General features: G+C 45.6%; 1 protein-coding gene across 14 annotated transcripts in view; it reads left to right on the forward strand.

Annotated features, from left to right (window-relative positions):
* Positions 1–26,027, forward strand: part of MAPK8IP3 (mitogen-activated protein kinase 8 interacting protein 3) — a 72,136-nt gene that overhangs the window by 17,152 nt on the left and 28,957 nt on the right. For 6 of the 14 annotated variants that reach the window (XM_081839552.1, XM_081839554.1, XM_081839557.1 and 3 more), the window contains exons 5-13: positions 3,094–3,117; positions 6,955–7,096; positions 10,285–10,528; positions 10,883–10,982; positions 11,099–11,217; positions 15,412–15,423; positions 19,032–19,049; positions 24,846–24,903; positions 25,857–26,009. In XM_081839552.1, coding sequence (XP_081695678.1) covers positions 3,094–3,117; positions 6,955–7,096; positions 10,285–10,528; positions 10,883–10,982; positions 11,099–11,217; positions 15,412–15,423; positions 19,032–19,049; positions 24,846–24,903; positions 25,857–26,009 — 870 coding nt within the window. The remainder of the gene's footprint in view (positions 1–3,093; positions 3,118–6,954; positions 7,097–10,284; positions 10,529–10,882; positions 10,983–11,098; positions 11,218–15,411; positions 15,424–19,031; positions 19,050–24,845; positions 24,904–25,856; positions 26,010–26,027) is intronic. The other 8 variants (XM_081839546.1, XM_081839548.1, XM_081839553.1 and 5 more) reach the window with 6 other exon arrangements.

Here is a 26,027-nt window from a genome sequence, read left to right on the forward strand (position 1 = left end):
TAAACAGTGATGGCATCCCTCAAAGAGTCCTGGGAACTGTGGCTTGCTAGGAGAGTTGTTCAGGCACCCCATTCCCCTCACAGAGCTGCAATTCCCAGAGATTCCTGGGAAGGGGAATTAATTGTTAACTCATTCTTGGGACTCTGTGAGGGGAATAGGAGTCTTCTAACAACTCTCAGCACCCTACAGTTTACCACTTTAAATCTACAATGCAGATGGGGCCTTAGAGAGGTGAGAACATGTTGTAGACTTCATGTGTGTTTGTGATGCAGCGTGCCTTGCCGCTCTCTAGATTGTTTTTGTGTATTGTTGCACTTTTGTATGCCTTTGGATTTCTTGTTTTCAGCCCCTCTCAACTCAGAGTTGGTGAGAGAACCAGGAGATTCTCTCCCTACCTTAGAGGTGCGGCAGGAAGGTTATGGCAATTAGAGTTTTGGGGAGGTTGTCAGCAGGACAATCCAACATTCACTAACCCTTCTTGAAGACCTTCACAGCTTGGGACTCTGGTACCTGAAGAACCACTTGTCCACATCTGCTCACCTGAAAGCTATGGGTTTCACCAGAGGCCCTTCTCCAACCCCCTCCCTTGCCATCAGAGGTGCAGTGGAGTGGTTACTGAGGAATGGGGCTCCCTGACTGTTGAATGCTCACCTGGCCCCAGGCACCTCCTTTGCTGTACTCTTGGCCCCAAAGATCTTTGCATTGCACCAAGCTTTTAACTCCATTCTGTTTTTTTCTGGGTTATATCCAACGTTATTCCTATGCAGAGCAGATGCATATAAATTAATAGGAGTGACTAACTTTGGCCCATTAATTTGAGCGGGGCTACTTTGAGTAGAACTTAGTTGTCTACAGTCCTCTGTCATTTTTATGCTGCTTATGTTTGCTTTATCTCTGCTGGTGTGCTTTTTTACTTTTCTTTTAAAAAGCTCTGTGTGAGTTGGGCTATCCCAGATCTTGCTGGACTACAACTCCCATCATCCCTGACCATTGACCCTACTGGGTGGGGCTGATGGGAGTTGGAATCCAACAAAAGTGCAAAGTGCCAAAAGCCCCCCCCCCCCCCAATCTCTGTTTTAAATGCTGTTGCTTTTGATGCTTCTGTTTTCAATTGCTTTTTATTGTTTATTTTAATTATTTGTTGTCAACTGTGGGAACTCCACTGATGGAGTGTGTTAAAAAAAAAAAAGCAAACACTCACTTACCCCCTTTTTAAAAAAATCACAATATGGAGACAGCCATCAGCCAGCTATGCGACTGGGGCTGCCACTTTCCCCAGTTACTGAAGTTGCAGGAAAATTTTGCATTCCAGACTGTGTTAGGTGACATCTGCACCATACATCTAAAGCACTATGATACCACTTTCACAGACATGGCACCTCCCAAAGAATCATGGGAACTAGCTTGTTAAGGGTGTGTTGAAGGTTTTTAAGAGGCCCCTGTTCTCCTGAGCTACAGTTCCCAGAGGTCCCTGGGAAGAGGGATCGGTTGTTAAAACCACTCTGACCTACCAAAATGAATGAATAAATAATATTCTGCACGGTGCTAATTTTGCAATGGACGGATCATTATGCAGATTTTTGCACGCCTGCCTACATTTGCTTGCTTTGCAGTATGATTTCTGTTAGAGATAGTGAAGTACTATGTGAGGCAATAAAGCCCTCACTTTTGGAGAGCCTGTTCAGCCACCCCATCCCTGACGTCGCTTCTGAAATCTCATGAGGCCTTGCTTATATATTTTCTTTACTGGCTTTATCAACGACTTGGATGATGGACTCAAGGGCATCCTGATCAAATTTGCAGATGACACCAAACTGGGAGGGGTGGCTAACACCCCAGAGGACAGGATCACACTTCAAAATGACCTTGACAGATTAGAGAACTGGGCCAAAACAAACAAGATGAATTTTAACAGGGAGAAATGCAAAGTATTGCACTTGGGCAAAAAAAATGAGAGGCACAAATACAAGATGGGTGACACCTGGCTTGAGAGCAGTACATGTGAAAAGGATCTAGGAGTCTTGGTTGACCACAAACTTGACATGAGCCAACAGTGTGACGCGGCAGCTAAAAAAGCCAATGCAATTCTGGGCTGCATCAATAGGAGTATAGCATCTAGATCAAGGGAAGTAATAGTGCCACTGTATTCTGCTCTGGTCAGACCTCACCTGGAGTACTGTGTCCAGTTCTGGGCACCACAGTTCAAGAAGGATACTGACAAACTGGAATGTGTCCAGAGGAGGGCAACCAAAATGGTCAAAGGCCTGGAAACGATGCCTTATGAGGAACGGCTAAGGGAGCTGGGCGTGTTTAGCCTGGAGAAGAGGAGGTTAAGGGGTGATATGATAGCCATGTTCAAATACATAAAAGGATGTCACATAGAGGAGGGAGAAAGGTTGTTTTCTGCTGCTCCAGAGAAGCGGACACGGAGCAATGTTTCCAAACTACAAGAAAAAAGATTCCACCTAAACATTAGGAAGAACTTCCTGACAGTAAGAGCTGTTCGACAGTGGAATTTGCTGCCAAGGAGTGTGGTGGAGTCTCCTTCTTTGGAGGTCTTTAAGCAGAGGCTTGACAACCATATGTCAGGAGTGCTCTGATGGTGTTTCCTGCTTGGCAGGGGGTTGGACTCGATGGCCCTTGGGGTCTCTTCCAACTCTATGATTCTATGATTCTATGATTCTAAGGAACAGAAACTGCTCCCTAATCCTTTTTTAAAACTGGAGGTAAGTTTTAAGGCAGTGCCAGAAGGACGTTCCTGATAGCACCAGGCAGGGGTGAGCATTCTACAGTTGGGGAGCTACATCTGCAAAGGCCCTCTCCCTCTCTTGCCACCCTCCAAACCTCCCTCACTGGACTGTATGTATCGCCATTGTGTGTTCCAGACTCACTGCATGTTCGTTAGGCTGGGTGTTTTATGTGTGCCAATGTCTCAATCTCTGCTCAGGTGAGCATTTCTGTGAGCACATAACGACGTTTGTGTGTGTGTGTGTGTGTGCTTGCATGACTGTTGCACTCTAATGGTTATTCTCTTGTCTTGCTTCTTGTGCCGTTGCCTTTCTTGTGTGGGCTGCTCTCTGTTTGTCACTTCAGTCACCGCCAGTCATGGAGGAAAAGGTAATTTGGAAGAATCTGTATCTGTTGGGTTGGGAGCTCTTTGTGGGGGGAGTAGCTGTGACCATCAACAGCGCTTTTGCTGTTTTGTGTTGATGTGAGACAAGCTGGTGAGTTGAGGCAGGACAGCCTATTTCCCTAGGCTCTAAAGAGGCAGAGGAAATGGTCTCAGGTCGCACCAACATATGTTTGACGAAGAACAGGGTCCAGAATTTGAACTGAGCATCGCTGCAGCACCTGATATCCTCACACAGCAACCAGGGCCACACCTGCACCATACATTTAAAGCCGTATTATACTGTTTTAATAATCATGGCTGCCCTCAAAGAATCTTGGGAATTGTACTTTGTTAAAAGTGCTGAGAGTTGTTAGGAGACACCCCTATTCATGTCACAGAGGTACAATTTCCAGAGTGGCTTAGCAATTACTCTCTCTTGGGGAATCCTGGGAATTGTAGCCTTGTGGGGGGAATAGGGGTCTCCTAACAACTTTCAGCACCCTTTAAAAAACTATAATTCCCAGGATGTTTTGAGAAAAACCATGACTGTTAAAGTGGTATCATTGTGCTTTAAATTTATAATGCAGATGTGGCCTCGGATTCCACTGCCATAGTAGGGCCTACCGAAACCAGTGACTGCCTTTGGCTTTCCATCCTTCCTAATGCCCGAGGCCTGGAATTACAGAGTGGTAGCAGATGGCAGCTGGGAAGCTGCAATTTAAAAAGGCCCATAATGCCCCAGAGCAGCTCTCTGTCAGGGCTTTGTGGGTAATTGCAATGAAGAGCAGTTCATAGCTGCCCGCTGCCTACAAGCTCACTTGGTGGGGCTGAGGTCCGTTGGTGCCAGTGGGGCCATGGAGGCTACTTTCCCATGGTGCCCTCACACTTGGCGCTAGTTCAAATCCTGACAAGGTCACTGCAACAGGTAGACTTGCAGTGCATCTAGGAAGAGCTAGGTGTCCTTGGAGCAGAGGTGGGCCACCTTTCCCCCCTGAGGGCCACCTGTAGTCTGTGGGTATGGCGGGGGGAGGAAAGCATTTGACAGGTAGTTTACTTCTAACAGTCTTAGCTTTTGTCAGGCATTCAAGCCTAAGGTTAGAGATCACTTCAAAGACAGGAAACTGCAAGCAAGCTGGAGTCAAACTTCAGACAGATCCAGGAAGTTCACAGGCCTAAAAGCCTTTGTAACTTGTCCCAGGCAATGGATTGGCCTTTCACTGTCACCTGACATCCCTGGCCATGAAGATTATGGGCTTTTTATGTGAACCTGTTGGCAAGAATTATGCCCACAGCACCCCATTCAGCAGTTCATATTAAGAGGAGCTAACAATAGGCTATCTCATATCAAAACCAGCAGTGAAAGGAGAAGTGATAAAGCTTTAACAAAATTGAACTGCAGGTGATGCTGTGGTCTAATCCAATGAGCCTAGGGCTTGCTGATCAGAAGGTCGGCGGTTCAAATCTCCACGATGGGGTGAGATCCCGATGCTTGGTCCCTGCTCCTGCCAACCTAGCAGTTCAAAAGCACATCAAAGTGCAAGTAGATAAATAGGTACCACTCCGGCGGGAAGGTAAACGGCGTTTCCGTGCGCTGCTCTGGTTCGCCAGAAGCGGCTTAGTCATGCTGGCCACATGTCCCGGAAGCTGTCTGCAGACAAATGCCAGCTCCCTCTGCCTATAGAGCGAGATGAGCGCCACAACCCCAGAGTCGTCCGTGACTGGACCTAATGGTCAGGGGTCCCTTTACCTTTACCAACCTCCTTTAATGAAGCCTGGCCAAGCATGTTATATCACTATACACAAATGCTGCTAAGATCACCAAATAAAAGCCCCTCTTTAGTCTGAGACACATGTACCTGGCTCCCACTGGGACCCTCATTATAGCATCAAAAGAGTTGCTTCCCTCCCAGGATAAATAGTAAATTCAGAGGTGGGTTGTGGTTGGCTCTGGGTGATGTCAAAGCCTTCTTCACCCATATCGTAGTCCCAGTCCAGAATCCCCGCCCCCCACCAAGCAAAAACGACTTGCTTTTAAAAAACACACACAGGCAAATGCAAAGATTCATATAAGGTAATGTGTGGCCTTATCCATTATTTTTTTCCTGGAAACTACTGGCAATCAGTTTCCTTGACTGATCCCAATTTATCTGAGTGGGGGGAGAAATCCCTCCCCCTACTCAGGTGTTGGATGCACCAGCACAGAAATTCATGTCTTCAAGCAAGAAAATCTCCTGTTGGGCAATTTTGTCATCATTTCCCCCACCCCCATGCCCACCTACAATAAAATTTATTTGTCTCGACACACCCACACACCCTTTTGCTGGTTTGACTTCTCACCCTCAAAGGAGTTTGAGCATGTCTCACCAGCCCTTGCGTTCACTGCCTTTGCTCTTTGGATTTCCAGGGTTTTTGAGTTCCATTACAGCAGTTTCACACAAGGTCACAAGCAGACTGCTCGTAACTGCCTCTCAGCTGGATCCCTGGGGAAATGGTTTTCTGTGTTCAGCAGAAGCGGTGATCCGTACCAGGAACAGCAGGGAAAAGGCTTGAGGCTTTGCTGCAGCACCAGCTTTGGCATAAGCTCAGAGAAGCTCAAGTGCAGTTAAGGCTCCACCTCCGCTCCCTGCTCAATTCATGCTGGAAGAAAAGTGTTTTGCAAGTTCAAAGCTGCCCTACTCCTCTTGCCAACATAAAGGTTCTAGGCTGAGGATGGGGGACCTCTGGCATGAAGTTGGAGTTCGCTTCCCATCAGCTCCAGCCACCATGGCCAACAGTCAGGGATGCATTTTATTTTTATTTTTAATTTATTCAACGTTATATACTGATTGAAATTATCAGTAAAAGCAGCAAAAAACCAAACCAACCAACCAACCAACAAACAACAAACAAAAAAACTCATGAGACTGTAGTGACAGCAATGGATCTAGGATCACCCCTAAACTAAACACCTATTCCTTCAGAGGAAGTGCAGTTCCATCTAGGGCAGGTACCCAACCCAATTCCTGGGGTTGATGTTGTGTGAATCTTGTGCTGAAAGGTTTAAAATTCCACACCAGGAAATACAGAATTTTGTGAGTAGTACAAACCACGCAGATTTGCATTATGTCTCTCTATTTTTCATAAATTATTCCACAGTTTTATTCATTCATTTGCCTTTTTGTATAATCAGATCTGGTTTGACTTCAGAAGGATTGTTGCTCACTGATGCAGAGCACACACTTTGCATGCCAGTGACCCATAATTCAATCTCTGGTATCTTCAGGTAGAGCCAGGAAATACTCTTTCCTGAGACCCAGGAGAGCTGCTGCCAGTCAGCATAGACCAGGGATAGCCAACATGGCGGCCTCCAGGTGTTGCTGTACTACAACTCCCATAATCCCTGGCCATGCTAGCTGGAGCTGATGGGAAGTTCCACAACATCTGGAGGGCACAACATTGGGTTACCCTGGTGTAGACAGTGTTGACCTAGATGGACTATTGTTCTGCTCTGGTATAAGGCAGCTTCCTATCCACTATTCATGGAACTATGCAGGTGCCAATGCCCCCAACTGCTGCAAAATGTATGCCACCACCCCACTGACTTCAGAGATTTTAGCAGGTACATACACTTTTGAGCATATTTTCACACTCATATGTCTGGAAACTTGGTGTCTGTTTTTTAAAAGGACTTTCCACTTCTCGGGCAGTTGAATCTTATGGGAATGTTAATGGGTTGTCCTTGGGATACTTGGCCCACTGTTAACTATGATGGGTTTGTTTTGCTGCTTTCTCCACGTCAAGGATCTGCTGGTTTCCTAACTCTTTCCCATGCTCTCTCTCTGACTTTCCTTTTCTGTCTCTAGCATGAAGAGGCGTCCCAATTCTCTGAACATCCCCCTCACAGATGACATGGTACGTGGGCAGGTGGGCGCCAAGATCGCCCCCGCAGTGGACCACTGGCATCTGAGTGACCTCGGCCAGCTGCAGTCCAACTCCGGCTACAAGGTTTTTCTAACACCATCATGGAAGCGAGGGCATCCTTGCCTACTTGTCAGCAGCACCTCCATCAGGACAGAGAGACCTCTGTGTGTCTGTAACCCTTTGCAGCTCATAGCCATTTCTTTGCTGATGCTTTGCTCAGCTAAACTCCTGTGTGTGATGAGTGTTCTTTTCCTAAAGGTTGTTTTTTTTGCCTGGGGCAGCAGTATTTTAACATTCTCCCATCAGCTAGCATACACTCAAGGTGCTTCCATCAGGACGATTTATTATGGACTCGATGTTGCCCCTGCTCAGAATTTCTTTTTGCAGTCTCCATGTTGTCCTAAAAATACTACCCCGTGCTTTTTCTTCATATAATCATATAAGCCAGATTTACTCTCACCCCACAGAAAATCCGATAAAAAAACAACCCATTATATATCTGCAGTTATTGCTGGTGTGCCAGCTCCTTGGCATAAATTGTTTGGTGGGTGGTTTGTTACATGCATGGCAATGCATAAATGGCTTCCCTCAAAAATTGTATCAGGAGTCCCCTATTTCTGACATAGAGCTCCAATTTCCATGGTTCCCCAGGAAGATGGACTGATTATTAAACTACTCTGGAATTGTAGCTCTGTAAGGGGGAATGGGGGATGTGGGTGGCGCTGTGGGTTAAACCACAGAGCCTAGGGCTTGCTGATCAGAAGGTTGGCAGTTCGAATCCCTGTGACGGGGTGAGCTCCTGTTGCTCGGTCCCTGCTCCTGCCAACCTAGCAGTTTGAAAGCACAAAGTGCAAGTAGATAAATAGGTACCGCTCCGGCAGCAAGGTAAACGGCATTTCGGTGCGCTGCTCTGGTTCACCAGAAGCGGCTTAGTCATGCTGGCCACATGACCCGGAAGCTGTATGCCGGCTCCCTCGGCCAGTAAAGCGAGATGAGCGCCACAACCCCAGAGTCGTCTGCGACTGGACCTAATGGTCAGGGGTCCCTTTACCTTTACCCTTAAGGGGGAATGGAGTCTCCTAACAACTCTCAGCACCTTTAACAAACTACAGTTCCTAGGATGCTTTATTGGGAAGCTGTGTAATATTTAGTCTAAATCCTTTTTTTTGGTAACTTTTCTTGTAATCCTGACCTGGATTTCCTCTCCTCTCTGCCACTGCCTTTTGCTAAGAAGGAGATATGCTATGCCGTGCCTTTAAACCATTCATAGCTTCCTGCCCCACAACCAAAAAAAGTTCCCTGATGTTGGAAATCCAGTATTGCTCACATACTTGGTAACAAGGCTTTGTTGGGGTTGCCATATTTCTTCTCCCAAAATAGCGATTTTAAGGTTTTGGAGCTGTTTCCACTGCTTTTTTCATTGCGTTGCCATACATCCAGGTTTTCGCAGACATTTTGCCAGTTTGGCTAAATCCCTCCCCCTGCCATTTTTACACCCGAAAACCAGCACATCAGGAATTTTCCTGACATATGGCAAGCCTATGCTTTGTTCTCTAGTTGGCAAGGTGCAAACAAAATATCATCTTGGTGTTGTGCAAACAACATCCGGCACTAGTAAAACCATTAGGGAAATGAATGTATTGTTAGTAGAGAATGCACCACTGTCAAATTACATTACTCTGGTTTTTTAGTCTTTGATGGTCCCTTTGTGATAGGATTTCTGCTGCTAGTTTGTTCTTGTTACACACCTGAAAACAATTGGTATCTAAGACCACATAGGTTACTTGAAGCTCGCCAGCACAGTATATACAGGACTTGAAATTCTGCTGCTCATTAAAGCATGGCATCCTTGCCTTTAAGAATGTATGGCTGCAAAGGGTTAAGTGGCCATCTTTTCACAGTCTCCATTGTCATTTTGCTATGCTCTCTATGTGTGTATGTGCGTGCATGTGTCAGCTGTGGAAGTATAGCTGGGTTTGCAGTAAGGGAATCCTTCTAGACTAATGTTAACAAGATCACCCCTGGCCTTGAAGAAATCGCCACTCTGTAAATTGCCAGAACAAAAGTTAAGAGTTCAGTGGTGCTTCTTGTGTTCTTACTTAAGTGGCAGGGATTTGGTGTAGAAGTCAGAAGTGCCTCTAGAAAAGAGGGTCCCCTTTCCTCCAGGGCTAGTCCATTGCTGGCACTGGTCCCACAGTGGTTCCTGTCAGCCATGAAGATAGCTGGGGGATGACTCCACATGGTTCCTGCAGTGGCCAAATATGGTCCTCATCCAGTCTTCTAAAAACGAACTATGTACTATGGTCCTAGAACATCAATGGGGAACTTGTGGCCCTCCAGATGTTTGGGTGAAATACGTATGGTTTTGTGTAAATGTGTGTCTTTGTTTCAGTTGCGTGGCTTTTCAGATGTGTGTATGTGCTCTTGTTTTTAAAAGTCCTGTCACTAGTGACGGTCCCTTGACTGGATCCTTTGGCTTGTTTGCTTCTCTAGTTTGCCCCTAAACAATGAGTCCAGCATTTGGTCATAATTATGAACCTTGCCACATCGGGGCAACAACAGCCAGTGTGGTCTAGTGAGTAGAGAGGTTTGGTGCCTTCAGACTGTGTGGTTGACTGTTCCTTATATAATAAGCAAGGGTCAAATTATAACTCAGGAAGATGGGATTCACTAGCACCCATAGATGACACAAGGCCTCCAACACATTGTGGCTCCTTGTGGGCCATTATTCACCATTAAGCATTCAGGCCAAGGAGTGAGCCAAACATACAACAAAAAAATCTGAGGTGTTCTGGAGGGAAAAGGAAAAAAGAGGATGTTACGTGAGGATATTAGGTATCAGAGAATAAAACATATAAACTAAACATGGCATTTCTTAAGCAGCACAATGAATCTTAAAAGCTGCTAACGGGCCATTAAAAATCTTGGGAGAATTACAATATTTTTGTATGGTCTAATTAAATTTATCCTTCACAACAAGGTAGGTTTGGTTAATGGTGACTTGCCCGATGGCACCCACTTCTCTTGATTGCTAAATGGAGACTTGAACCCAGCTGTTTATAAAAGACCAGACATAACATTCTAAACCACTGCACCACACTGGCCCTCATTTTTGTAGTGGCCGTTACAGGCTTTTTAGTGCATAGTGCTCGTATATCACAATGCTACAAGGCAGCCGCCTGACCAGTAAATGGGAGGAAAAATTAACTGATACATGTGATTGCCTCCCCACCCCTTCTCTTCCCGCCCCCTCCAAACTGCTGTGCCCCTAGTGCCCGCCTGATGAAATGTCTGAGTCTGGACAGTCCTCGGCAGCTGCTACGCCCAGCACCACTGGAACAAAATCCAACACACCCACCTCGTCTGTGCCCTCTGCTGCTGTCACCCCCCTGAATGAGAGCCTTCAGCCCATGAATGACTACATCACGTCAAAGAACAACAAGCGGTCGCGGGAGAAACGGAATAGTAGAAATATGGAAGTCCAGGTCGCCCAAGAGACGAGGAATGTGAGCATAGGTATGGCTGGCTGAGAAACTTCTAACTTGTTTCCTATAGGAGTGTGAGATGTGGACATAACATGCCAAGAAGGAATTATTATCCCATAATGGTGTAAATTAGCATATTCCTTATTTTTAGGGCTGCAATTAGATTGCGGTGCCCAGGGTTGAGCAATGGACTGCCTCTTAAACCTAGCTAAGTGTGTGGATGTGTGTGTGTGGATGAAAATTGTTGGTGGCTGCACGAGATCTCTTTGGGTTGTCTCCAATATCCTCCTTGATAAATGGAGGTGCAAATGCCCACCTTTGATCTGAAATGTTGGTTTGGTCTTCTTGACTATGAATATTTCCCTCTTTGCATTCCATCCTATAGGGATGGGGAGCAGCGATGAGGGGTCAGATTTTCAAGACATTGATTCTACTCCAGAGCTGGATATGTGCCAGGATCCCAGACTGGAACGCACAGGAAACAGGTTTGGGTGTAGACATTCCCTTTCTTTAGGCATGCTGCCCATGAGTGCAGAATGCAGCTTTTATTCATTTCGTGCCAGTCTGCAGCATTTCCATTCTTTTTCTCTTTGCATGACAGCCCTACTCAGGGGATCGTGAACAAAGCCTTCGGCATCAACACCGACTCGCTGTACACTGAACTTACTGAAGTTGGCTCGGAAGCCATTGGTGATGTGGATGAAGGAGCGGACCTCCTAGGTAAAGCCTGCTTCAAGAGTGCTGCTTTTGAAATTCTTATCTTATTTATCACAACAGCCCTTTGAGGTAGAGTAGGTGGAGAGATAATTAGGTAAAGAGCTGGAAGAAGTCATGTCTAGAGCAGGGATAGCCAACAGCATGTAATCTAGCTCCCATCATCCCTAAGCATTGGCCAGGCTGACTGGGGCTGTTGGAAGCCCAGCAACATCAGGAGGGCACTGTGTTGGCTACCCCTGCTCTGGATAAGATGCAGAGATTGTGGTGATCAGATGTGATCAGCAAACATTGGGATGAAATAGAAAGGGCATTTCCCTCTGAATCATAGAATTGTAGAATTGGACGTGACCTCAAGGGTCATCTAGTCCAAACGCCTGCAATGCAGGAATCTCAACTAAAGGATTCATGACAGATGACGACCCAGCCTCTGTTTAAATACCCCCAATGAATGAGAGTCTACCACCTTCTAAGGTTCCACTGCCGAACAGCTCTTACCGTCAGAAAGTCCTTCCTAATGTTTAGTCGAACTTTCCTTCCCTGTCATTTATATGCATGTAGTCCACAGAATTCTGTGACATTTATGCAAATTAAAGCAGAGTTACATAAATTATTTTGCCTAATTTACTCTGCTATTTTAGACTTGGAGGAGGAGCCATGTAGGGCACTGTAGGGCACAGATGCCTTTCTATGCTCTTTTACTGGAAATCTCGCCCTATGTTTTTGCTTTTGAGATTTCACCCCATATTGCCCACATCCTTTCAGGCATACCGCTTCCCAACTGTAAGGAATATAAACTTTTTAATGAACTGATTTTGGAACACTGAATTCTGTGATCAGAATTGTGTTCTGTAGTTTTTCTTCCCCACGTGAGGAATTGCAGTCTACGCATTGCCGACAACGACCCTGAGAAGTAAACAGTGTCAAATAAAATTAATAAATAGTTTACCTGCTATATTGCCAAGCTGCTAATAAAAGCAAAGGAACAAGTAGACCAGCTAATAAGTGTTAACGTTGATAGCCAAAGGGGTAAAATGCAGAATTATCAATGCCCAGAAGTCTTATTTAGTTGTCACTTCCAACACTTTAATTTCCTTTCCTCATCTTGAGTCCTTGTCACACACCAAATATATTTCCATGCTCAAATTCATGCTCACTACCACAGGTTCACTCCCTCTCCCCTGCAACATTCCCACTGAACACAGCTAGATCATGTATCACCATTTACGTTATCATTATTTCATTAGCTAACTTTATATTGTACCTATTCATTGGCCTGCTCAAGGGTAGCACACCAAATCAGTATTGCCAAAAGCAATGGCAACAGTCAGATGAAAATCATGGGTTGTATCCAGCTAAGGCCACATTTACTCCATACATGCACTATGACAGCACTTTGAACAGTCATGAGCTCTGGGGAACTGTAGTTTCTTTAGTGTGTTGAGAATTGTTAGCAAAGCTCTATGCCCCTCACAGGGCAACAGTTCCCAGAATGGTTTAATGACCAATCCCTCTTCACAGGAAATCTTGGAATTGTAGCTCTGTAACAAATCTCGGTACTCTTTAACAAATGACAGTTCCCAGGATTCTTTGGGCTATGACTGTTTTAAGGTGCCATGAGAGTTCTTTAAATGTTTGAATGTGGCTCAGGTTTTAGTCAGAGAAGACCCATTGGATTGTGTCCAGTGCTGGTCCTGCTCATGGTAGACTCACTGAAAGTAATGGACATGACTTAAGTTAGGTGTGTTAATTTCAGTGGGTGTACTCTGCGTAGAACTTAACTGGATTCAAGCCATCAAAATTAATGGAGTGAGATGTTAATCATGTCCATTATTTTCAGGGGTGTTCTCTGAGTAGAACTAGCATTGAATACCACTGAATGGTTATATCAAAGTAGAGCTTAACACAAATACCCCCAAATTTTGTGCTTCTGTGGCCATTTGGATTTGGAGGAGTGATTTTCGGGGGGGGGGAGGGATGACATTCACCTTCAGACCCCCCCTAATTCCCCCACTGGTGGCCGCCATTGTTATGTGATGTTTGTCATTCCTCCCCGCCTCCCAAACACAGTGACCCAGAACAAGGGGCATTGTTTGGGCGGGATGGGAGGAAATGGTAATTTGGTCTGTGTTCTGATGTGGCTGCTTGTTTAGCCCTGTAATGGTTAGACTAATATCTTTTTTCTTTTTATTATCTAACCAGAATCTAAGAGGGCTGGGCGATTAGCCAATCAAGAATAGCTGTGACTCCTCAGAGAATTGGGGGGGGGGGCAGGGCAACGACTTAAATTTTACTTCTAGGTGGCCAGACTATTTTGTCATGTAAAACTTATCTTTACCTCAACTAAAAGGGGATATTTGGTGATGAGAGGAACCCAAAGGATGTGCAAATGGTAAGTGTTATGAATTGCCTATCTTAAAGCAGTGGAGATTCAATTCAGAGCTTAATACTGTCACGCAGGCCTGCTCAGCTGGCATCCCACTGAGCCAAAGGCAGCCCACCAGCATTGCGCATAGCCCACCGCCGGCTCAAGGAGCCTCCTGTTTTTACTGCTTTTCTTGCAAGTGCACACCATTCCCCTCACAAAAAAAAAAAAATTAAAAAATGGGCAGGGACAATAGCCCATTGGTAGAGCACCTGCTTTACATGCAGAAAGTCCCAGGTTCAATGCTTGGCATCTACAGATAGGGCTAGAATAGACCTCTGTCTGAAACCCTGGAAAGCAGCTTCCAGTCAGTGTAGAAAATGCGAAGCTGGATGGACGAAGAGTCTGATGTGGTTGGTATAAGGCAGCTTCCAGAAAGAGCTGTGGCTCATTGATAAAGCATCTTATTTGCATGCAGAAGTTTCCAGGTTCAGTCCTGTGATGGCCTGGGACTCAGACTCGGAGCCAGAGGAGTCTCAGTCCGCACTGGATACTTTGCCTCAGGCAGCATCTGAACCTAGTCTGGGACCTGATTCTGAAGAGCCCCAGTCTGCACAGGTTTCCCTGCAAGAAGCCAAGCACCATCTGGGCTGAGTCAGGGGCCCGAGCCTGCCCTGGCTCCAGATGCAGCGATTACCTCATTGCCTTCAGCTGGGCAATCACTTACATATGCTCCACTACCAGTTGAGTCAGGAGAGGCTGAGGCGGCCTCTGGGTCTAGTAACCCACTGACATCTCCCAAGCTGCAGAGACTGAGGTCTGAAAGAAGGAGAGACCTGAGTACTTGCAGGAGGAGTGCTCGCCTTCAGGCGAGACAGGGAGGTGAGTCACCGGGGGACCCTGACAGAGATAAAAGGCTTGCTGGAGCAACGTTGCTCTTTGCCAGAACCTGCCTGTGATCCTGTGCCTGACCTTGCCTGGGTTCCTGCCTCGTGTCCTGCCTTGGCCCTGCCGGACTAACTCCTCGCAGAACCCTTAGATTCGGGATCGGACCTGGACCGTGTTACTCAGGTTACCTCCAGGCCCAGCACAAGTCCCCAGCACCTCCAACATGGGGTTGCACATGTTCCTATTCCGAAACCAAGGAGAGCCAGTTACCAGTCATCGCAGGCAGTACTGAACAGAAATGGACTAATGGTCAGACTCGGTATAAAGTAACTTCCTATGTTCCTCTGAGAGCTGCTGCCAGACAGAGCCAACAGTACTAGGCTAAATTGGCCAACTGTTAGAGCTGGGTTAAGGCCATTTCCATTTTAAGGCATTAGGGCCATGATCCAATTCCTGTTGGGCTGCGTTTGATTTAGTGGATCTCAAGCTGTGCCAGCTTTCATGAATTTTTGGAAAGGCTACATAGAGCGCTGCAGATGGCCGTAAGCATTCCAACAAATTAGGTTATTCAGAATACGTCTTTATTATACCATTTGCCATGGTTGAGAAGACAAGGCTTAAGTCGGGGTTCGTAGGAAGTCTCCAGGCTCCTCACTTATATCCTCATCTGGGGGGGGGGAGTGATTTCCTCACCCTCATATTCTCAAATGTCCCATATGTAGATTCACACCATTTGCAGTCCATAGCAGGTCCTGTCTTTACTATTTCATGCCTTTTGACATTGAAATGGCAAGATCATTGTTAATTTTTTGTTTCTCTTTTTAAAAAATCCAGATTTTTTTTTTGTTGGTTTCGGTCACTGATTGACTCTTTTTCTTTCCTTCCCCCCAATTCCTTCCCCCCTACCCCATCCTGTATCTCTGTGCTTCGCTGGACATGGCCCATAGGGGAGTTTTCAGGTGTGTATCTCTCCTCTGTTCAGATTCTCTGTTTCCTCCAATTTTTCTTTCTTCCTGCTCCTTCCCCCTTTCTTGAATTTTAAATTGAATGATGTGGGTACACACGTGTGATACTCCCCTGCTGTTGTCCAATCACGGTTGGCTTTGCGGACTTCGTCCCGCCTTTCCCTTGTTTGATTGGCTTGCGCGACTTAAGGTTCCAAACCCAATTGAACATTCTCTGCTTTTTGCTCACATGTTACATTGCGGTAAGCTTTATTTCTAACCCCTACCCCCGGCTTTCTGCAGCCTCACTTCACGATCTGCTTTTTTTTACCTCCCTCTTTGAATCCTAGGGTAGAAGGTGGGAAACCATCTGTTACTTCATGTTTCCTATAAGGTGGGATTTTTCCTTCCTTTTAGGGCAGGCAGTGAACCCAAGTGTGGGTTCTTCATTCAGAGAGTGAGCTAAAGATAGGAGGTTTATCCATCTTGCTGATTCCATTAATAATTAGTCCTTTCCCTCCCTCAGGATGGCTGCTGGAGTAAGAGAAGGTTTGGGACTCAGTGCTTGCAGGATGGGGGCTGAGCTCTCAAGTTTTGCAGCTTGTAAGTTTGGAAAAGGCTGAGATGGTCAGTCAAGAGTTCTAGCTGAAAGAGAAGTGTTAGAAGGGCATCTTTTCTAGATGAACTTGCTTAAATCAGTGGTGCAGTTAGCTAATTTAAGACTCTAGGCCAGAGGTGGAGAACCTGATGTTGTTGAACCACCACCTCCCATCACATGGAAGGCCCATAGCTCAGTGGTAGAACATCTGCTTTGCATGCAGACTATTTCTGGGTCAATCACTGGCATCTCCAGGTAGGGCTGCGAGACACTCCTGCCTGATTAGATTAGTATACAGTGACTTCCTAGATCAGTGTTTCCCAACCGGTGTTCCGCGGCACACTAGTGTGCCGCGAGATGTTGCCTGGTGTGCCGCGAGCGAGTCCAAAAAAGGTTGGGAAACACTGGTTTCTCTTTCAAAAAGGAAACGTGGGTTAAAGCGGCGACACCGCCTCCCACTCACTTTCCTGCTCTGGCTTCCCTAACAGTTTTCCGAGTTGCGTCACTGGATCCAGCCCCCTTTTCCACATGTGACACGGGGCTGGAGGGAGGGAAAGAGGGCTTTACGTCGCGCACAAAGGCAGCCTCCTAGAAGCGCTCTGGGCCGGCGCCGTTTCAGCGAAGGCGCCGGAGGACCCCCACCCTCAGCTCCTTCAGAAAGGAAGCCCCGCCCCTCGGCTCCCTACGCCGCCAGGCAGCTCAGCTGACTGACGAGGACGTTCTGCGGCGGCCGCCGCCGCACAACCACCACAGGTGCTGGCAGCGTCCGCAGCGCAATAAGTAACAGCGCCTGGTGCTGCCAACTCTTTCTCTCTCTCTCCGGCCCCCCCCCAAGCTCTCGCGCGCCCCGCGTCAACATCGTCGCGCGCAGCTTCCCGAGCTTGAGGCCAGCCGCTGCACGCACGCGCCGGCTCGTAATCGGCTCCGGTTGTTGCCTTTCTCCGCCGAGGTCGGTGGACCCCGAGCCTAGGCTTCCTTCCCGCACCCCGCTTTCCGAAGACCGCACACCAGTTGGGCCAGTACATATTCCCCTCCCGTGACTGGAGCGGAATAGCCCTTTCTCTTCTTCCCCAACCCTTGTCGTTGGAGGAGTCCCTCAGTCCCTCGCTTTGCTGCCTCCTCCCCCCCCCACCCCCAAAGCTTGGAGGTTCCCCGGCAAGGGGGAGGGAAAAAAAATTGAAAGTTACACTTTCGTGCGTCCCTCCCGGCGTGACGCTGCGCGCTGACGTCACGGGGCTGTAATGGTGGTGTGCCTCGAGATTTTTTTCATCAAACAAGTGTGCCTTTGCCCAAAAAAGGTTGGGAAACACTGTCCTAGATTACTATCCCTGACCAATGGCTGTGAAGGCTGAGGCTGATGGGAGTTGGAGTCCAACAAAATGGACCACATGGTTCTCCAGCCCTGCTCTCTATAGACAATTATCTTATTGGAGTAGGGTGGCTCTTTAGATGGGATTGTGCATTGACATCACTTCCTTCAGAATGTGGAAAGTCTGCCCTGTTGCGTTAGGAGGCTCATTCTGCTGAGTGGGCCCCTGGGCCTCTACCCTAAAATCGTGCCTTGACAGCACCACTGGCTTAAGTGGTACAAACTCGACAGTTTCCCTGGATACAGTTGTGGTCCCCATCTCAGGAGGATATCCTGGAACTGGAAAAGTTTCCAGAAAGCAGAAACAAAACCATGACAGGTCTGGAACATTTCCTCATATATAATATAAAGAAAGCTTAAAGCATTTGAGGCTTCGGAGTTTTTAAGATAAAGATGGGCAAAGGTTCAGGGAGCACAAAGGACAAGAAAGAGGTTTCTGAAATGCTTCAGTAGATAGAGGGAGTTTCTGGAAACTTCCTTCGGTTAGCTATGTTTGCTTTCGTATTGTTTCGGAGAGTGTGAATTTGATAAATTTGAACGTGAACTGAATTGAATTTCTCCCCATTCCTGTTGGTCACACATGATTGCCTGTCGATTTGTGAGCACATTGGGTGTGCACATTTAGTATCATTTCCAAAATTGGAGCATCCACACTTCCCTCCAGGGCTCTCCCAGTAAGGGTGGAAAATTAGGTGTGTTGTTTTTTTTACATGTAAATGTTCATTGTAGTCATGCTTGAAATGTTCGCGGAAGGGCCATAGCTCTGTGATAGAGCATCTGCTCTGCATGCAGAAACTCCTCTGAGTTCAAGCTCCAGTATCTCTGCATAGGGTTGAGAACGTCCTCACCTAAAATCCTGAAGAGCCACTGCCAATCAGTGTAGATAGTATTGAGCTAGACGGACCAATGATCTGACTCAGTATAAGGCAACTTCTTATTACTGAGTTGTATGACATGTAAACACAATCTTTTGTGAAAAACGTGTCCTGTTTTGACTGAAGGAGAAAGAAAGAGAAGGGGTGTGTTTGATTGCATTGGGTTGGATGCAAACGTTCCCTTCCTTTGATAATACCAGTCTACCTCTGCTGAAGAACTCTTTACACTGGACCCGGCCCAGTGCAAATAGGAAATAGATTCATTTCCTTTAAACATTTATTATTTGCTGCCAACCCAAGATTGCTGCCTTTTTTTCAGGCATCCGTCCAGTTGAAAATCAGATTCGGGGTCTCCCAACAGCCCCTTTGCCCCAATTTTACTGTCCTCTCCTCCTGTTTTTCCCCTTAACCTGACCCGTCCATGCTGTTGCTTTGGTTCCTTTCCGTAGAGGATGAGAGGCCCAAAGGACCTTTACCTATCCACAGAGGATAATAAGGATGGAACCAGGAGTTGCTAACTTGATCTGTTCATTCATTCAAAATCTGAGACTTTCTTCCCTGCTTAGCTGGATCAGAGGCAGAGAGTGGTTCTTGCTGCAGCATAACTAATTTCCTTGCACGTACGTGCTAAGAGAGCACCACCGTTTTGCTGTTTACAGATTTGTATTTAATGGCTGCTTTTTTCTCTCCCTTTCTTCCCCTATTTTTCTCTTCTTTGTCCCTATCTCTTTCTGTACCCCTGACCCCACCCCTCTTTTCTCATATGGAATGACTTTCATAGTGCGGGATGATTTCTTTGGTAAGGCCAAGGCCTTTTTTAAACATATGGGTGTTCTCCTCCCCCTTTCTGTTCATTCAGCATCTCTTCATCCTTTTTTTTTTCTTCTCCTCTTTTTTTTCTTCTGGGATTTCTTGGGACTCTCTTTTGTTTCTTTCCCGTGATGGTGATGGTGTTGCTTTGTTGAGAAGAAGTAGGTGATTCTTCCGTCACCCATTGTTTGGGAGAGATTCTTTTCTGTTTGGGGATGTAGGTGGTTATTCACTTTGATGTTTCAAACAGCTTGCAGGATGCAGGCCAAGAAATATGGCTGTGAAATGTAATGCATTTCCTGGTTATTTTTTTCTGGGAACACACAAACACACAAAACACATATAGCACTCTTGATGGAAATATTCTATATACACAATTGACTCCACCACACTTCACTTAGGTTGCTATGGGAGCCAGGGCTTCTTATAACATTCCAGACACACAATTCAATGTGCTGCTTTTCATGTTTTGAAAACCCTTAGCTTAGAAACCACTTTGTATTCAGAAGAAAAGACTAGCCCTGGCCCTTTTTTTTTTTTTTACCTGAACCACTAGCTTTCTAGAAGCAAGGAGCACTCAGTTGTGGCTTCTTCCCAACTGTATTTTGAAGCGGTAACAGGTGCCATCATCATTATTATTCTAATTATTATTATCATTATTATTAGACAAATTCATAGACTGCTTCATGCCCAAAGTTGGTATGTGGGGGAGATAAGCATATAGCCCACTGGCCGGATCCAGTCCTGCAGTATGGAATTGGCTATACCACCTGAAGTGCCATTGCACATCCAGCATTGCACAACTGTCATGCCTTCACTCTCTAGCTATTGCTCTGTACTTGGCTCCAGTTCCTGGACTGCAGTGTTCTGGTAAAAACCAAAGTAGATTCTGAAATCTACCTATGTTTAACATGCTTGCTGTAGTCTGCTAAAAAACCAACCAAAAAAACCCAAAAGATCTTGTGCCAAGAAAAAGAAACGTAAAAGTAATGCAAGCCAACAAAACTGCATATATTCACTCAGGTTGTATAACTTAACTACTCATAGCCTTGGTCCTGAGCAAAGGTCTTTGCAAAGTATTGACACCTGCTCTTAACTGTCAAATATCTGAGCTTCTGCTGTTCCATGCTTGTGATAACCACCTGGCATTCTTCATACAGTTTCAAGCCTATTTTTGCAGTCTTAAGGGCTACAAATTTGCTAAAGCGGCGAGATTTGCAGTATTCTCTGCTCTGTTATAGATTGATGCAGTCTTGTGATTTTCATATTTCCGATTCAGACTTCTGACTTCAGCATATATCCTGTAGGCTCAGGATGATTTCCATTATTTCTGAAAGAACAACAGACCTTGCCTCTTTGCAATATGTTTTGATTTTTGAGACCAAGTATCTCCAGTTATCCAGGGACAGAAAATACCCTGCAGCCACATTGCCCAGGCACCTAAAAACTGGTGCTAGTGCCTTGAAATATACACCCCCACCAACCTGCAGACCTTGGCAAATCAGTGTGTAAAAAAGATGCTATTTACACTTCCCCTTCTCACAGCAGCCGGGATGTAAAAGGTCATACCACATTTTCTTTCATTTTTTAAGTGTACTCCTATTTCAAATGTACACCAAGAAACATAATGTGGGAATGAAACACATGCATGTGCCATGCAGGTACACAAATTGAGTACCTGGGTTTGGCAGTCTACACGAAATGGACTAAATGTCAGTGAAATGTGCAGAGTGGCCTATAGTTTGCCTTCAGACTAGGATTCTTAATCTCCATTATTGCATTTAAGTTTGTATTTTTGTTCTCTGCCCCAATAGACAGTATGAAGATCCCATGCTGCCTGAAACATCAGAAGTGATTTATTTCTTCCTGTCTTATTGATGGTTGTAGTGTTTTTTTCCCTTTCTCTATATCTATCTAACTTTATTTTTTAAAAAACAAAAACAAAACACCTGCTGCTTCTTTGCCATTCTTGCTGGGGAACTTGCCTCTGCCATCATCAACCCGTCCCATCTCATTGTTGGGAAGAAGGTCTGTGTACTTGCCTGAGTGTGTTGTGCTGTATTCTCACTTCCTGTACACTGCCATGACTCTCTTTTTTAAGCGTTTCATTTGTACTGAGTGTGTGTTTGTCGCTTTCAACAAAAGCAAGCAGAACGAACAACGTAAAAGCATGTTTCTCTACACAGTGTGAAGTGGATGTGTGCGTGAATGTTGAAAGCATCCGTGGGTTCATGAGAACCGTTGAAATGAGACTAGGTAACTAAACATTTCCCTTCCATTCTGTAATGGAAGGAAATTCTAGTCCCCCTATACAGCACTCTCAACATTTGGGATGGAGGCTCTCCTTAGCTTTGGCTGCAAACACGCCCTAAATTTAAAGCACATGAATTCCCCCAGAGAATCCTGTGAAGTGTTGTTAAGGTTTGCTGGGAACTACAGTTCCCAAGGTTCTTTGGGGGAAAGCCATGTGCTTTAAATGTATGGGGTGCATGTAGCCTTCGTAAGGTCACCCAGTGAATTTTGCAGTGAAGTAGGGATTTGTACTCTAGACCTGGCTCTTTTTGCTTCCTGTTCTGCATTGGCAACTTTCATGCACAAAAGCAGCAATAGCCAAAGAAGGGTTCAAACCAGGCAGGAGGAACCTGTGGCCTGCCAGATGCTGCTGAACTGCCATCTAAATTGTAAATCTAATATATTATCTATAGTCTATCTATCTATCTATCTATCTATCTATCTACAGTGGTACCTCGGGTTACATACGTTTCAGGTTAGACACTCCACTAACCTAGAAATAGTGCTTCAGGTTAAGAACTTTGTTTCAGGATGAGAACAGAAATTGGGCTCTGGCGGCGCAGCGGCAGCAGGAGGCCCCATTAGCTAAAGTGGTGCTTCAGGTTAAGAACAGTTTCAGGTTAAGAACAGACCTCCAGAACGAATTAAGTACTTAACCCGAGGTACCACTCTATCTATCTATCTATCTATCTATCTATCTATCTATCTATCATCTCCCACCTTTTCCCCTAATAGAACTCAAGGTAGCTTAGAGATTAAAAAAAAGAAGTGCTAAAAGTTCAGGGTTGTTTTAAAAAACCAAAAATGATTGTGAAGCGCTCCAAAAGTATCTCTCAAAACTGAGGGAATGAGCAGTAAAATGGCAAGTGCAATTCAGCGTAAACAATTATAAAATGATGAATGTTGTCCCCCCAAAATATGCTTACATTCGTAACTCCCTTTAATCTCCGTCAGCATAGCTGATGGTCAGGCATGATGGAAGTTGTAGTCCAGCAACATTTGGAAGGCCACAAGTTTTACACCCCTGCCCTACTAAGTGTGTTTAGGATAATGTCATATGTGGGGGGAAACCCAAAGTTTGTGTAAGATGTATCTAAACTTTCACAAATAGTGCATTTGCCAGATGAACAGAGCTGGAATAGTGATCTGATTTCTCTAGAATTACCTTCACCAACTTACTGCACTCCAGATGATTTGGATAACAGCCGTCATCAGCCCCAGCTTGATGGGAGTTGTAGTCTAAAACATCTGGAGGGCAACAAGTTGGGGAAAGCTGCTGTAGAGCCTGCATGTTTAACAAGTGTATTGAGTATGTGGCCAATAGTAAGATTTCATTCTTCCTCCTCTCCTTCATCTTCCCAGCAACAACTCCATAAAACTAAAAAAGTGGGAGGAGAGAATGGCAGCCTCGTCTCATATATGGAGCTTGCTGCAGTAGTTATGGAGACTAAGGTCTCTTCCCACATCTGTCCTTGCAAAACTGGGAAGCGTAGTTCTGTGAGGGGAGCCAGTGATCTATAAGAGAATTCTTAGCCCCCTTGTCAAGCTACAGTTCCCAGCACTCTTTGGAAGGGGCAACATGATAGTTAAATGGAGTGCTAATATATCCACAAAGTGGGAAAGACTCAATTGGGATTTTTTTTTGTAACAGCAGTATAACATTTCAGAGCTGACCTCACTAGCAAGCCCCTCTACTCCTCCCTCACCCTGCCAAACCTCTTCAGGGATAGTTTCCTTGTGATGTATAGCTGGGGTTGGATCCTTCCACAGTGGTGCGGCACTAATCTGCATAGAAGTTCAGGGGAAGTCAGACAGTTAAGCTTCACAGTGTGACATTAGGTACTTCCAGTGAAACAGTTGGCCCAACGGCAAAGTCTTTAAAGTTTCGCTTTGTCATTGGCAACCTAGTGACCAGATGATCTAATTAGATCAGAGCTGGCCCTTGGATAAACAGATGAAAGTGGATGAGGAGATGTTTTTCTCCCTCTCTCATCATACTTGGGGCCATTCAATGAAGTTGAATGTTGGAAGATTCAGGACAAACTCCCATAAGAGGTATTAATGGCCACCCACTTGGTGTAAAAGAGGATTAATGGAGGATGAGGCTATTTACGGCTACTAGCCATGATGGCTATGCTTCTGTCTCTCCTGTTGGAGGCACTGTTCTCTGAATACCAATTGTTGGGAATTGCTGGTGGGAAGAGGTCCTGCTTTTGGGCTTCCCGGAGGCAGCTGGTTGGTTGGCCACCATAAGAGCAGAATGCTGGACTAGGTGGGCCAACAGGGCTTTTCTTAACTTGCGTCAAGTGGCTTCTACCCACGAATCAAAGTTGACCTGCAAGGGTGGAGGTCTGCTTCACTAGTATGTTCCTTGCCAGGAATGCACTGGCCAAACAGCACCCAGCAGGACTGAGCACTCTGCTTCTCAGATGATGTGGAGAGGGTTTAGTTGTGTTCTACTTTGCTAGCATGTTCCCCCACAGGGATCGCACATGCAAAGCAGCACCCAGCGTGATTGAACCCTGCCCATCAGCTGACAACACCCAGTGATACCAGCTGATTGACAGGTGGGTGTGGTTTTGGGAAAATGGCTTCACAGGTCAAATTCAACTCCCTGGCAGGCCAAGATTGGTGCACGAGCTGGACTTTCTCTACCCCTGCACTAATCGTTACCCTAAATTAGCTGTGCATAATATTGAACTTTGCTAATAACTCGCTGTGCTCATGGCTTGTGCTGTTGAATCCAGATTGAAAACAAGCAGGGTTGTGCAAAACAGAGGAGTTGAGTGACTTGCTCATTGGCTGGGCCTTTTCAAAAAGGTTTTAACACATTATAGTGGGGTGGGTCCAGCTTTTAAGTCTAAGGGCTTATGCACAATTACCTTTCCTCCACTCTTTCCAGGCACAGTCCACAATTTCAAGCTCTATGTCTAAGCACTCCCCCTCCCCCCCTTTTTTTTTGCTCTGGAACTTTCCTCTTGAAAACCCACTCTTTCAAGCTCAATCAGAGCAAATGTCAATCCACAGAAAACCCAAATTGGTGTTTGTTCCAGTTCAGCCTTAAAGAGCTGTTTTTGGCGGGGAAAGCTTAGGGCAAAACAAACAAACAAAAAACCACTCGGCCATAGAGTGTTAATGTACAGATCTCTACCTGGAAAGTGTGGGACAAAAGGTAAGTGTGGATAAGCCCTAAGAATAGCCATTTTAGTGCAGTTGTTTCTTCTGTCCCATCTCCTAAAGGAAGTCTCTGTACTTGAGTGAATGCATCTGTCTGCGTTTTCAGAAATGTTTGCTTCTGTTCCGTGACCTCGACAGGGCGAGTGGCGCTTTGCACTGTGCAGCAAAACATATACGTTGCAGGCTCTCGAACTACGAGGCTGCTTCTCCTAAGTAAGAATTGGCCAGCAAAGCATAAGGCTTAAATCTTTCCAAAGGGTGCAGATCAAAATTGTGTGTTGCCTCGTGTTTTATTTTTTCTTTTCCACCCCTCCAGGGATGGGCAAAGAAGTGGGGAACCTGTTGATGGAGAACACGCAGCTACTGGAAACAAAGTAAGACACCAGCTCATGCTCTAGAAATACTTTGCTTGTTTGCTTAGGTGTATGGCATGGACATGGTTGACTTCAGAGGACATCTGTGTGTTACCACTTTGCTTGCTAGCATTTTGGTGACCACCAACTTAGAAGGCTTAAAAAAAGGATTAGACAAATTCATGTATAAAGGTATCAGTGGCTACTAGCCTTGATGGCTGTGTTCCACTGTTAGTAGTAGCATGTGTCTGATAATTGCAGGCAGAACATCCAGGCAATGGTTCTTAAGAGGGTTGAGAATTGTTTCTGAGAGGGGTCACTTCTAGGGGTGTGGTGAGAAATTAAATAGGGGATCTCACAAAGGCAGACATCCATACTTGGTTTTTGCCAACGGAATCAGTGCTTCCCACAGAAAAGTCTCCGTACAACCTACCATACTGTAAAATCCATACAAATGCAGTTCAAAACAGCAAATTCATAACAAATACAACAGCAATATTGCACTAAATGAGATTGAGTGTTTGTTGGGTGGGGCGGAGGGAGGCTCCGTTAATTTCATTGTACACAGGTTGTACATTGACAATAAATGTATTATTATTAGTAATAGCATCTGCAATAATCGTGAAGAAACAAAGTGCCCTTTCCCCCACACAACACAAGGATGATTGACAAGGGAACTAAATATTGTTATGCAAGAACCACAATTCCTAAGAAAGTAAAAACTTCTTCAACAGGTGCAGGGTGAAATTCCCTGGGAAACTAGAGCCTACTACCCAAAAGCCCATTCTCTTTCTCTCACTGCTGTCCTCTAGACTAGGGTTGTAAGAAGGCATTGCTTTCAATCCTCCCCTATATTCATCACAGGTTGCACTGATACTTCTCTGCTGCAGTTAATCTTCCACCAAAATGATGTTATCCACCTCACTATCTGCTGTGGCACATACGTTTTTCTTTTCCTTTCTCCTATCCTAAAGAAATGCTCTGAACATAGTGAAGAACGATTTAATTGCAAAGGTAGACCAGCTCACCGGGGAGCAGGAGGTGTTGAAAGGTGAGCTTGAAGCAGCAAAGCAAGCGAAAGCCAAGATGGAAGCTAGGATCAAGGAACTCGAAGAGGAACTGAAAAGGTGAGTGTCCTGCTGCTG

Source organism: Podarcis erhardii (genome assembly GCF_964252035.2).
Source record: "Podarcis erhardii genome assembly, chromosome: 14".
NCBI lineage: Eukaryota > Metazoa > Chordata > Lepidosauria > Squamata > Lacertidae > Podarcis > Podarcis erhardii.